A 13,517-nucleotide genomic window follows, 5' to 3' on the forward strand; every position below is an offset into this window, starting at 1 on the left:
TTTAAGGCCAAGCTGCAGGGCCGCACAACTCAGCACACAAGTGATACCCCCCCCCCTTTTCTACCCACCAACAGAGCTTTCTGTTGGTGGGCTGTGATAGCTCCCAGGGTGGTTTTTTTTAAATAAATATATATATTTTTTAATAAATACATTTTTTTTTTTATAATTTGTATACCCCTTTTTTTCCCTCCCTCTGCTAGCCTATGACAGCGATCAGTTGTCATAGGCATCAGCCCTAACAGCGGATCGCTCCTGTTTCCTCCACGTGGACAGCTGTGTGACACACAGTACAGCGCTCCCTTAGATCGCAGCGATGTACAATGTTATTAGACGGCGGTTTCGCTATCTAACAGTCTCCTAGCAGCAGTCGCCGCCGGGAGACTGATGGTGGAGCAAAGCTCCATCATTCATAAGGAGATGCGCGCGCATCGGCGCATGCAATCTCCTGCAAAACCCCACCCCAGGACTTCACGCCATTTGGTGTGGAGTAGTCATGGGGCTGCCGCCGCGTTCGCGCCAATCGATGTGGAGTGGTCGGCAACAGGTTAAAAATGGACCTCGGCTCAAACAAGTAACACCTCCGATAAAACAGAGATTGTTAGATCCACATTGGGACAGATACGACGGGTAGCCGCAGAAAGATCAATTTTATTTCATTGATTCTACATTACAGAATAGGTAGCCAGGTCTATAGGTGTCCCCAGAATAGGTAGCCAGGTCCCCAGAACAGGTAGCCAGGCCTAGAGTTGTCCCAATTTAGGTAGCCAGGTGTATAGGTCTCCCCAGAATAGGTAGCCATAGCCAGGTCTATTAGGTGTCCCCAGCAGCAGGAGGGGTGACAGCGCAGTGAAGGGGAGCAGCAGGCATAGCGGTGGAGAAGGGGGGAAGTCTCCCCCCCTTCCCTCACCTTGGGGTTCCCCTTCCTCGCTCCCCTCTCCATAACTGAGCGGCTGGCAGCGGGCGGCAGAGAACACTTTCTCTATTCCCGGGGCGGGAGGGAGATCTGTGGTCTGCTGGTCTGGTCTAGCCAGTTAGTATATATTTGGGAAAACCCTATTTACAATCAAAAATGTAAAAAAAGAAGTCCTCTTAGGGGCGATCCACCACACCCACTTGTCAACAATTATTAAATTAGAGAGAACTAGTGTCCTTCAAGGAAGATACTTGAACACAATCTTGCAGTACAAAATCGGAATTGAAAACTTTATTGGTACAAAACAAAATATTAAAAAACTTTTTTCATTCATGTACAGTACATGGTCTTCATGAGCGTCAAAAAAAGGAAGCTTTCGTGAAACCGAAAGAGGCATGGTCTGGCTTGACATATAGCATGATCAATACACTGGGCTTAACATTGAGTTTGGGTATAGGCAGCGACACACGTTCATTTCGGGCTTTCTTTGAAACCCTTCATCAGGCCACCATATATATACAAAGATAATTCTAGTGGGCCCAGCCTTTATATCAAGAGCCAATATTACATGACAGAGAAAAGGGGGACATCTGAGCCGACCAGGAGCATAGACCACTATCCCTTTGGCAGCTACACAGGGAGTGTAGACTGGTCTAGTCAGTGACGTTAGACTAGTGTTGCACAGATCTCCCTCTCGCACCGGGAATAGAGGAAGTGTTCTCTGCCGCCCGCTACCAGCCGCTCAATTATGGAGGGGGAGCGAGGAAGGGGGAGCTCCAAGGTGAGGGAAGAGGGGGGGGAGATGGCCCCTTCCCTGCCGCTGTTTCCATTTCTCCCCCTTCACTGCGCTGAGTGGGTTCGGGGGGCTTTCGGGAAGGTTCACAGTTTGTCAGCTGGGGCTTGAACCCCGGCAAGCCCCAGAGTAGCACCGCCACTGCTTATTAAAGGAGACCCCCAGATGCAGTGGTGATGACATGCGTTAGTGTGTTCAGACCTGCTTTTTGCAGGTCTAAGCCAACGCTCATGTCTAATGGGAAGCATCGCTTCCTGGCAGCATGCAAAGTGCAAAAGGACAGAGTGTAAAAAACTCGTAGGGCGACAAGACTGCCCAAGCGAGTTTTTTAACACCATGCCTAGGGCTAAATGCAATTGAATGAGGAGACATTAATGCTGACGAATCTGACAATTGCATCAGGCTCAGTGTGTCTAAAATGAATAAAAGGTTTCCTTAATTGATTGAACTGAAGTGGCTGTTATTTTCAGGATGACCGTTGAATATGCACCCACATTGTATACACACACATATACCATATGGAGTTTTTGGAACCAGTTTAGCCCAGTTTTAGAATGTGGGTTTCTTTTTAACTCCGCAACTGGAAAACCGCCTGAGGCTCTCTTGGATTCAAGCAATAAGCACACAACAATCTTTGCTCATATTTTATTAAAACCAGGGCAAAATGAAATGACTGACACTAGTGGGAACTTTGCTTGAAAAAATAAAAAGAATTGTGATTCTTCTAGGGAGAGAGAGTGAGAGAGCAAGCGTCTTGGATGAGAGGAGAGATTTGGGCAGCGTTTAAGTTAACAAGCCGCCTGGCAGCTCTGGGATTTTCCCAGTGTTTTATATTAAAAAACATGAGCATGGTATATGGGCTTTGCTGATAAGAGGAGGAAAAATGAATTAGCAAACACTTTTCCCGGACAAGGCGGCGGAAGACTGTTTGAGCAAGGTAGAAATTGGACAGCTTGACTGGCTGATCACAGGCCTGATATTCAAAAGATTTTCTGCTCTATATAATAGTTTTAACTTCGAGTTCCTGGAATTATACTGAGCATAAATTGCATTCTATAGCAGAAAAAAAAATAGGAAAAAAGGGGGAAAACGCAGAAATCTTCTTACAGAACTACAGAAGTGTTCTTCATTAAAACGCCACCTTTAACCTTATTTTCCATAATCCCCCTCCAACAAGTCACAAAACCATTTTAATGTAAAACTCTTATCATGTAGCCGCTGCCTTTCCATAGAGTGGAGGAATTAAAGCCACAAGGTCCTGTGTATGGTTATTAGGGATGCTCATTCGGATTCCACGGAAATGCAATTTCCGAAATTCCGCTCGGAAATTGCATTTCCGTATCGGAATACGGAAATCGGTAATGCACGTGTGTTAGGCGGATTTCCGCCGGAAATCGCGGAAATTTCCGCCGGAAATCACGGAAATTCTGCCCGACTTTAACATCGATTTTCTCAAAAACTATAAGGTCTTTTTGAAAACTTTTTTTTGCATCTTGTTCAGGAGATTCGGCTTAATAAACCCTGAAAATTTGGTGTTTCTAGGACTTACGGGGGCTGTGCTATTAACCGCTAAAGTCAGCGGATTTTTACTGTAATGTAAAATGCAGAAAATCCGTATCTGCCTATTTTCTGCATTTACATTACAGTAAAAATGCGCCGACTTTAGCGGTTAATAGCAAAGCCCCCGTAAGTCCTAGAAACACCAAATTTTCAGGGTTTATTAAGCAGTATCTCCTGAACAAGATGCAAAAAAAAGTTTTCAAAAAGACCTTATAGTTTTTGAGAAAATCGATGTTAAAGTCGGGCGGAATTTCCGCGATTTCCGGCGGAAATTCCGCATTGGAATGCGGAAATTGGTAGCGGAAAGCGGAATCGGTATTTGGCAATGGCGGAATGCGGATTTACCGCGGAATCGGAAATTGGCATTTCCGACCATCCCTAATGGTTATGTCTCTGCAGAAGGCCATGGCTGAACACACTTAACCAGGGAAGAACGTACAACAAGGCCTCCTAGCATACGAATTATATGGGGCTTGGAACTGGGCAATTCAAATTCTCTAGGATCAGTTTCAAGCTGCTTATGACATACACTGCCTGCAAGCTGATATTATTTGCATCTCAAAACAATGCTAGGGGGGGGGGGGGGGGGTTGGGCATGCCCATAATAAGGCTCATGTGGGGACATGTCCATGCTGGGGACAATGCTTATTAGGGGGACATGTCCATACTCAGGACAATGCTCATGGGGGAACATGTCTATGTTGGGCAGGATGGCTGTTAGTGGGACATGTCCATACTCAGAACAATGCTCATTAGGGAACATGTCTATGTTGGGCAGGATGCCTGTTAGTGGGACATGTCCATACTCAGAACAATGCTCATGGGGGAACATGTCCATGTTGGGCAGGATGCTTGTTGGGGGGACATGTCTATATTCAGGACAATGCTCATGGGGACATGTCCATGCTGGGCAGGATGTTTGTTAGAGGGACATGACCATAATTAGAACAAAGCTAATAGGGGACATGTCCATAATCAGAACAATGGTCATGGGGAGACATGTCCATTCCGGGCACAATGCTTGGGGGGGGCATGTCCATACTCAGAACAATGCTCGTAGGGGGGCATGTCCATGATGGGAAAAATGCTTGTGGAGGGGTATGCAAATACTGGGGAGAAGGGGTGAAGGGATATGAGCATACTGGGGACAATGCTTGTGGAGGCATATGTCCATACTGGGCACAGTGCTTGTAGTGGGGACATGTCCTACTCAAAACCATGCTTGTGGGGGGACATGTCCATACTGGGGACATTGCTTGTGGAGGGATATGTCCATACTGGGGACTGGACTTGTATGGGGACTTGTCCGAACCATGGTTGTGGGGGAAAAATGTCAATACTCAGATGAATGCTTGTGGGGAGATATTGTTATATACTTAGGGCAATACATTGACTTGTGTTCAGCTGTCAGTTGTAAACACTGGTTGTAATGTAGGTCAAGGCAGTGCGACCTAGCTATCTGTCTTCAGTTTGAATTCACGTTAAGATCATGTTGACATCAAGCAGGTGAGCTTAATTTTCTGTAGTTAAAACATATCAGCCTAAGCATAAAGCCAAGGGTGCATATAGAATAAAATCACAGCAATTTGTGATACACAGACTCCCCCTTAACCCCCTCCCCCCCAATCCTTCCATGCCATAGATGGGCCATGTCCATGCCTGGGCGCTCCAAACACACCACAGTGACTGATGCCGACTACACTTGGTACCTAAATTATGAAGAGGAGAAAAGGTGAACTTACTATTTAAAAATGCTGAATAGAAATATAAATATTGCATAAGTCGAGGCATTTTGCAAGTAAAATTTGATTTTCATTAAGAGCTGTATGAAATCATTATCTGCACAAATAAAGAACACATCCGCCAAAGTACCTATAAAGTAGATAAAACGCACTGAGCTAATAAATAATAAATGTGTCACAAAATGACATTTTCAGGCAAGTTTTGTTTTCTTTACAAAATGGTAAAAACGGAAAATATGTAAATCAGTCTTGTGAGTTGTTTAATGTCTAGATATACATAGCTGCAGAAAAAGTGCAGCAGTATATAAATGTGCAGCAATAAAAGCCTTCATCTTTGAGCTCAAGTGGATTCCCACTTAAAGGACAACCGAGGTGAAAATAAACTAGTGAAATAAACAATTGTATCTATCCTCCTTCTCGTAAAAATTACTTAAGAAATTCCACACTTGTATTTTATATTTAAATCTACTTTTTAAGTTTTTACTGTGTTATTGTTTTTTCTTACTGACACATTCACTGAAGTATGCTAAGAAAAACAAAAGTTTGCTTTCTTAAAACAGAAAGAATTTGTGATAATTCAGGTTGGAGTGAGCTTGAGATGTCTCCCAGTAAATCACTGCTGAATATATGCAAATTAACCATTGTTACCCTTAGAAGCTAAACACACCTCCAGAACCGCTAGAATGCAATGATGTGTCAGCTTGTTAATTTGTACAGAGCCATAATAATCCAACATGCATACAGACTGTTTCAGGTTGTTTGATCCTCATCAGTGCATGGCATGAATTAATTTGGCTCTATGGAATAGGGCTTGTAACACCGAGAGGTACGCCAGAGCTTTCTATGAATTATTGACCCTTTTTTTAAATCTCTTTCCTGTTCTCAGAAGCCATTTTCTGCTAAAAAAAAGTGTTTTATAGTTCTAATTTCTTATCAGTGGGGGTCACACTGTAGTCTGACCCAGTCCTGACTCAGACAAGAACTGCCACTTACATTCCTGATGTTTAACTCTTTCAGCCAGAGAAAGAAAAAAAGGAACACAGCATAGTTATTTGTGTGCTAGGCACTGTGCATACACATGTCTATCTCAACATGTCACATGTCACCTTGTGTATCCTTTAGGTGCCAACACTTTTCGGCTTGTGAGCTACTTAAAAAAAAAGTCAAAATGATCTACCTATGTACAATTTTAGGAGTACACTTGTATATACAGAATGGAATATGTAGTGCGGTCGGGATCTACCATGAAGTCTTTCACGATCTACCAGTAGATCGCGATCTACCTAATGGGCACCCCTTTAAAGTGTACCTGAGGCAATATGTGATAAGATGAGCTAAACATGTGTACGTACAGTACAAAACATATTAATAACCAGGCTGTTTTACTTGTTTTATTTTGTTGCCTGAAAGAGTTGATTTCTAGGCATGGAAGTGACAGCTTCTGTCTTGTCGGGAATATAGTAAACATCACTGATAAGCAAATTACAGCCATAAAGGTTTTCCAGGCAGAATACCACTTCTGGGGGCAGGGAGAGATTAAATACTTGAACTATTGAAGTTTTTCTATCTCTAGGACACTTAATAGGCTACCACTGAAAAGATACAGTAAAACATTCAACTTATATCAAAAAGCTTTAGGATAATAATTGAAGGGTTTTGAGACAGACGACCCAAAAACAAGGGATTTTTTATAAAATTATCAAAAGATTTTTATTAAACACAGTGAGTAGATAAATTTTGCAGAGCATATAAAAAAAGAAAAAGAAAAAAAGGGAAAGAAAAAGAATAGCCAGGTGGCCACCCCACTCACTCCTCGCACACTCAAGCACACATAACCCCTATCACTTCAAATGTAATGGACTACTGGGAAAGAATAATGCATACATTTGTCATGACATCATAGTAAAAAGGACATGGTTCTTTCTCCAGGTGAAAAAGCGGCCGTAGTAGGTCAGAATGAGGGGGATGCCAGGTTAGTAATCATGCACATGAAAACTCAGTATATAAGAGTTAGGATGCAGGGTTGCTCCAAGCAGGGTTCAGCGTTAGCAGGATTCAAAGGTGTTTAGGCAACAGCATATATTGTCAGCAACAGCATAAACCACAGTACTTGACAAGCAGAATCAGACCCCAAAGATGAGCAATAGCTGTTGAATGCAAGCCAGGGGTGTGCAAAGCGAAATGAAGCAGTTCAAGGTTGGTATGCTATGAAGGCTGCAGAAAGCTGTATGAAATAACTTGTATGGCCCAAAAGAGATTGTCCATGACAACAGGGGCTTCAAGCTCAGGCCCCAAACATATACAATGCCGCTATGCTGGTTATAAATTACCCACTCCTGCGTCCTGGATGTCTCCTGTAATCCAGCCAAACGTGGCTATCACCCAAGCAAAGATAGTTCGTGATTCATGATGCGCTGTTCCGCATGCTGACCTGGACCAGTATGATGAAGCGGGGGGGTCACGAAGATGAGGTGCACCAGTTTGTATGCTGCAATCCGCAGTGGAGGAGAGGGGAGGCACCTGGTGTCTCTCAGAACACCACGCCGGGAGAACCCCGACATGTTTCGCTGGCAAGCGGCCAGCTTTCTCAAGGGAGGCGTGGTAAGCTGTCCTCACTCCTAGCTCAGTGCTTTAAGTAGAGCCGTTCCGGATTCGTCATATGACGCAGCGCGCCGAAGGCCCCGCCCACCGAGTGCGCACCAGTCTGCCGCCGAGAACAAAAAGTCACCCGGAGGCAGAACAAGGGGCACAGAGGGTAGGCGGAGACCCTGATCCCACCCCTGGACCTCCACCACGTGGAACGCAGGAAGACCACACTCACCCGCGTGTCCAAACGTGAGGGAAGGGGGGAGGACCATTGGATCGCAAACTTCAGACCCGGATATGGTATGTTGTCACCGGCACCGCAATTATTGTTATCGTGGCTGCCAGCACATCTTACTCTTATATAGGTAAATAGCAAGAAAAAAACAAAAGGAGAAGAAAAAATGGGCTATACTTGGACTGCCATAGCACCAACACCCGCACAGAGAGCCACACACCATATTTATATAATTGAAGGTGTAAGAATATTTACACCCTGAAACAGCCCAAGACATAGCTGTTGTATTCTGAAAGCTGGGGGAAAAAAGGTTTATAAGAACCCCCAAACTAGAGTGTGGAAATGATAATGACATAAAAATCAAAATCTCACGGGAGAGGAAACATTCAACCTACTTTGTAAATGTTTAAATATTAAATATAACCATGGGATATTTATGGCCGTGAAACACGTGTCAGGCATTGTTTTGTGAAATGAAGGTCTGATGTCATATCTACGTTTATCACTTGCTTTCTGAAGGATAATATTGAAGAATAAAAGAGAACTTTGGTTCAACAAAAAACCCTGTTTGTGTGTATACATTGGACTGTGAAGCTATTTTATCTTGTTAGTGATAATTAGTGACATTACAGCAAGTAGGTGAACTCCCTGTGACCCTGTCCACTTGCTCAGGTGCTGAAATGTAGTGTTCAGGATAATGTGGGTTTCCAAAATCAATATCCATATTCAGATACCAACACTACTCTTTAGCATGATGCTTGGGCTCAGAACTGACAAATGCTCTTTTCTATTAATCTATTACCAGTTTAAAAATGGTTTTGTTTTTCTAAATCAGAATGTGGCAGCACTTCCTCATTGGGCAGTTTTCAGAGATCACTTTATCAATAACGAGATTGGTTGTCAGCTTAGGCATTTCCTGCACCAGGCATGAGAACCATGAGGTGCCATAATGAAATTGCCACACCCTCCTATGCCTCAGATTCCCGCCTTCCTGTAACTCTGCTGTCCCACTATTCAGTAAGGAGCCTCTGTATTGGCCCCTGAGGGGTTCTCCTGGAAAATGAAATGGCAAAGGGAACATGGCAAGAAAACATGATGTTGGTGAACTTGGAAACACAGAGAACAGCTACTCTTCAATAGTTTATGAAATCCATGAGGGCTGAAAGACTGCCATCAAGTGAATGGATGTCTTCTTAATAAGTTATAAAATTCAATTAAAAGTATTACCTCGTGGTATTTTTTTAATGTCTTTCCAGACGTACACGTGCAGGACTTGAAGTTTGGAGTGCCGCAGCCACAGTTTCCTCCACAGCGCTTGACAAGAAGACATCTTGGGAAGAAAACAGCATTGCTGACCTTCAGCTCTTCCCGTAAGTTCACCGTGAAATTTCTTGGCGTGCAACTGTATCGCTTGACGTCATCATTCAGCCTGTCTAAGTTCACTGCAAAACAATTGGATCAACATCATCAATTAGAGGTCAGAGTCTTCACCATTCCTCTTCCTAAAAGTACTTATGAAGTTTTCATATACCTATACTATCAGTGTACCTGAACTCTGAAGGTCTTTTATAAATGAGAAGTATTTGTATATTCTGCTTTGTATAAGGACTACATATATTCTTTTACTTCGTGTCTGAGATGTCTCAGTCCTGAGAGATCCTCACTTCCTGTATCCTCCGGCCTAGCTCACCTGTTAGCTCGCTGCTCTAACCAGGACCCTATTCCTCACACAAGGTTACCAGATCATTCTCAGAGACAGTAAAAGTGGCCATACATCTTTCGACTTGGTGTCCGATCGACCATCTGATTCGATACCTATTGAATGAAAGTAGGCGCCGCCAAGAGAATGCCCGATCGACGTTGCGACCAATTTCAGGCTTAAATTAGTTGCATGCATTGATCAAACATGCTGCAAGATGTTGGGCTGTCATGGTCGATCGGGTGTGTGGCGGTAACAGCAAGTGATATCAAGATGAGCCATTAAAGCAACCAAACCTTTGGTGCTGGTCCCCCTAGTGTATAAATGTGCCCCCCCCCCCAGTATGTGCATCTATACATTACCTATCCTATGCCGCCCACTGCCCATTTGTCTTCAGAATCCCCCTCCATTAGCGGTATACACACTGATGGCATATAGCTTGTGGCGTGCGAGTGACATCACACATGCGCCACATGCTATACGCTGCCGGTGTGTATAGCACTAATGAAGGATTAGGAGATTACGACGAAATGGGCACCATGGGGTGGGCGTCACAGGAGAGGTAATGTATAAATGCACACACTGGGTTACATTTATACACTGGGGGTCAGCGGCTAGGCTGTGGACACGGCCAAATCTCAAAGGATTTCATGCCGAAATTGATTGGGAAAAGGCCTTCAGTGTATGGGCAGCCAACCGATCTCTCTCTAATCATATTGGATCAGTGAGATTTGTCTCTAGGACGAATCTGCCCATCATTGCTAGATGTATGGTCACCTTAAATGAGGGAATAACACATTTTATCTTATCAGCTCACCACTCACTAGGCCAGATTTATCAAGAGTGTCTGAGACAAAATATTAATAGGTTTTTAGAAATCCATGCAAAACTGTCTCAGACATCCTAAGAAATCACTAGATAGTGCAGATTCCTTCTTAAACTGTTAGGAATAGAAGGAGCTAGAAAGGTCTCTCAGGCAGTGCAGTGTGTGAGGGGAATTACTGTTGCTGAGGTCACCAACACACCTGCTATCAGCAAGCTCTGAGGGGGAGGAGCCCTCCACAAATCAAATCTAGCCTGCACTATCAGTAGAACTGCTAGTGAGCACTTCTTAATCTGCAGCAGTTAAGGAATGGATTTGCACTTTTCTTAACTGTAGTGTAGCTCTAGAAATCCACGCTAAACTTCTGCTATTACGTAGGCTTTGGGAAGTTTCTTACTATCATGCAGAACTGTTCTTCTGCTGGTTAGAACAGTTTTAGAAGAAAAAAAACTGTCGGTAATGCTTTGATAAATCTGGCCCACTATTTTTTGACGTCAGAACAGACCATGTTTAGCACAGGTCAACAGAAGACAGATTATATGTGGCTTTACATTTCTCAAAGGTCACCAGATTAAATCAACAGATAGATCCCTCTATGATTGAAATCTGATCTGATCATTTTTAATAAAAGGATGCCCCACATCCCCATCACTAGCAATGTCTTCCTGGTCACACTAGGTTCTTAGGGCTCGTCCAGACTATGCATGCCGTCGTGCGCATGTTGTCAGCGTGCATAGTGTGCGACACACAAGAACGGTACCATTGCCATCATATGCGCTGCGCAGCAGTGCAATGCGCTGTCACACTGCTGCATACATTTTTGGGAATCACAGCACAGACCCCATTCATTGTAGTGGCGTGCAATCGTAGGTGTTGCGTTCTGATCGCACAGCCATCTGTGCTGAATGATGTGAACGAGGCCTTAAAGTGTACCCGAGGCAACATGTGACATGATGAGATAAACATGTGTATATACAGTGCAAAACATTAATAACCAGGCTATTTTACTGTTTTTATTTTGCTGCCTGAAATAGTTACTTTTCATTAGCATGCCTGAATAGTAACTATTTCAGCCTTAAGGGCCCTTTCACACCAGAGGGATTTTTCGGCGTTTTAACGCCACGGCCGAAGTTGGCGTTTTGCTAGCTAAAAGAAAGTCCATAGACTTTCATTTTACCTTTCACATCTAACTCGGCGTTTTGGAGCGTTGCGTTTCACTGCTCCCAGGAGCTTTTTCAGGGCTGTTTACAGCCGAAGTTGGCTGTTGGCGTTTCAATGATAGTCAATGGAAAACGCCAACTTCAGCCTTTTCAAAGCCTTTTCAAAGCGTTTTACAGCTATCTTGATCACTTATTTTTATAGAAGAAAAAAAAAAGGACGTTTTCATATGGGCTGTAAAACTCTTTCAAAACGCTTTGAAAACGCTTTGAAAACGCTATGTATTGGCGTTTAGCAAAAGGCTGACTTTCAGCCTTTTCTACCGCAGCCTCTAGTGTGAAAGAGCCCTAAGAGTTTTCCTGGCAGAAAACAACTTTTGAGGGCAGAGGAGAGATAGAAAAGGGTCAATAGTTTATGGTTCATGGTTTGGTAACTCTGGGACTCTTAATAGACTGTAATTAAGCAGAGACAAGAAAACATTCAATCACTTACTTTGTAAATGCCTAAATGTAAAATAAAATACTGGGATGTCTAAAAAAAGTCATTTTTAGGAGTTGGAGGATAAATATAATTGTTTATTTCATCAGTTTATTTTCACCTTGGGTTCACTTTAAACATTTGCTTAAAAAAAATATACATAAACTGCACTTTTAGGGGGGCAGATACGATTTTCCATTTGTTGTCTGTTTATGCTCATTGTCTCTTGTATTTCCATAAATATTTATAAACACACATATTGCAATTGTGGTGTGAGACAATGGAACACCTGCTTCATATTACACAGATCTGTTTAGTTTCAAATGTTAAACTGCTAATCAAGCACAGCAGTGAGAGAGGCACGTACACGGTATATGTGTTCTATGTATAGTTTCTATTTTCAGAAAGGCCCCATTCTAAGCAAGGAAGATGCATACTTAGGGCTGTGTTCCACTGGCTGCAATCTCATGTGTTTTGCTGATCATTGACGACTCACAAAGCACGACACAGGCTTGCTTATGGAAATTGCGCAGCATGGGCAGCACGGTGGCATAGTGGTTATGGCTCTTGCCTTGCAGCGCTGGGTCCCCGGTTGGAACCCCAGCCAGGTCAACATCTGCAAGGAGTTTGTATGTTCTCCCCGTGTCTGCTTGGGTTTCCACCGGGCACTCTAGTTTCCTCCCACATCCCAAAAAACATACAGATAAGTTAGTTGGCTTACCCCTAAATTGGCCCTAGACTATGAAACATACACTTCACGATACATACATGGGGCTTGATTCACTAACCTGTGATAACTCAGCTATCATGTGTTAAGGCTTTGCATGTGCAAATGTGCGTGCTAAATAATTTGCACGTGCAAAGTTTATGCCGTTCCTGTGCTAAGTTTTAGCACGCGAACGGTGTTACGCGTCGCGCGCTAAGTGCGGTATACCATTGAAATCAATGGCGTTTTACCCGCTCAGTAGATAGAGTTTGGTAATGAAATTATGAATGGTGCTTACATTAACATGTGCAGTACTGTAACGCGGCAGGCGCAAAGTCTTACACGCGTCGCATAATGAAATATATACAGTAATAATTAAAGAAATAAATTTCGCTCGCGTGATCTGCAGTGACTTCGCATGCAAAGTATCATTATCACGTGAAGTCACTGCAGATCACGATACTTTGCGCACAAAGCGTTGCATGCAAACGTTTACGCGCGCAAACCTTTACGCACATGTTAGCACGTGCAAAGCGGCTTTTCACTGCCGTGCTAAGTGTTAGCACGGCTTTGTGAAGCGAGCCCATAGACATATGACTATTGTAGGGACTAGATTGTGAGCCCCTCTGACAAAACAATATACTCTGTACAGCACTGCGTAATATGTCGGCGATATATAAATAAATAAATAGTTACGTTTCCATTAGTGGGATGTGATTGACATGCAATTTTACCTGATCACAAATATCGGTCATGCTGCATTTTTTCACACTTGAGCCAGTGCTGGAAGTATAGAAGCACAGGAAAATTCCATAGCAATTTCGC

General features: G+C 43.3%; 1 protein-coding gene across 4 annotated transcripts in view; it reads right to left on the reverse strand.

Moving 5' to 3' along the window:
* Window positions 1-13,517, reverse strand: part of PDGFD (platelet derived growth factor D) — a 511,155-nt gene that overhangs the window by 17,013 nt on the left and 480,625 nt on the right. For all 4 annotated transcript variants that reach the window (XM_068266882.1, XM_068266880.1, XM_068266883.1 and 1 more), the window contains one exon: window positions 9,057-9,271. In XM_068266882.1, the coding sequence (XP_068122983.1) occupies window positions 9,057-9,271 (215 nt within the window). The remainder of the gene's footprint in view (window positions 1-9,056; window positions 9,272-13,517) is intronic.

This window comes from Hyperolius riggenbachi, chromosome 2 (assembly GCF_040937935.1).
Source record: "Hyperolius riggenbachi isolate aHypRig1 chromosome 2, aHypRig1.pri, whole genome shotgun sequence".
Taxonomy (NCBI): domain Eukaryota; kingdom Metazoa; phylum Chordata; class Amphibia; order Anura; family Hyperoliidae; genus Hyperolius; species Hyperolius riggenbachi.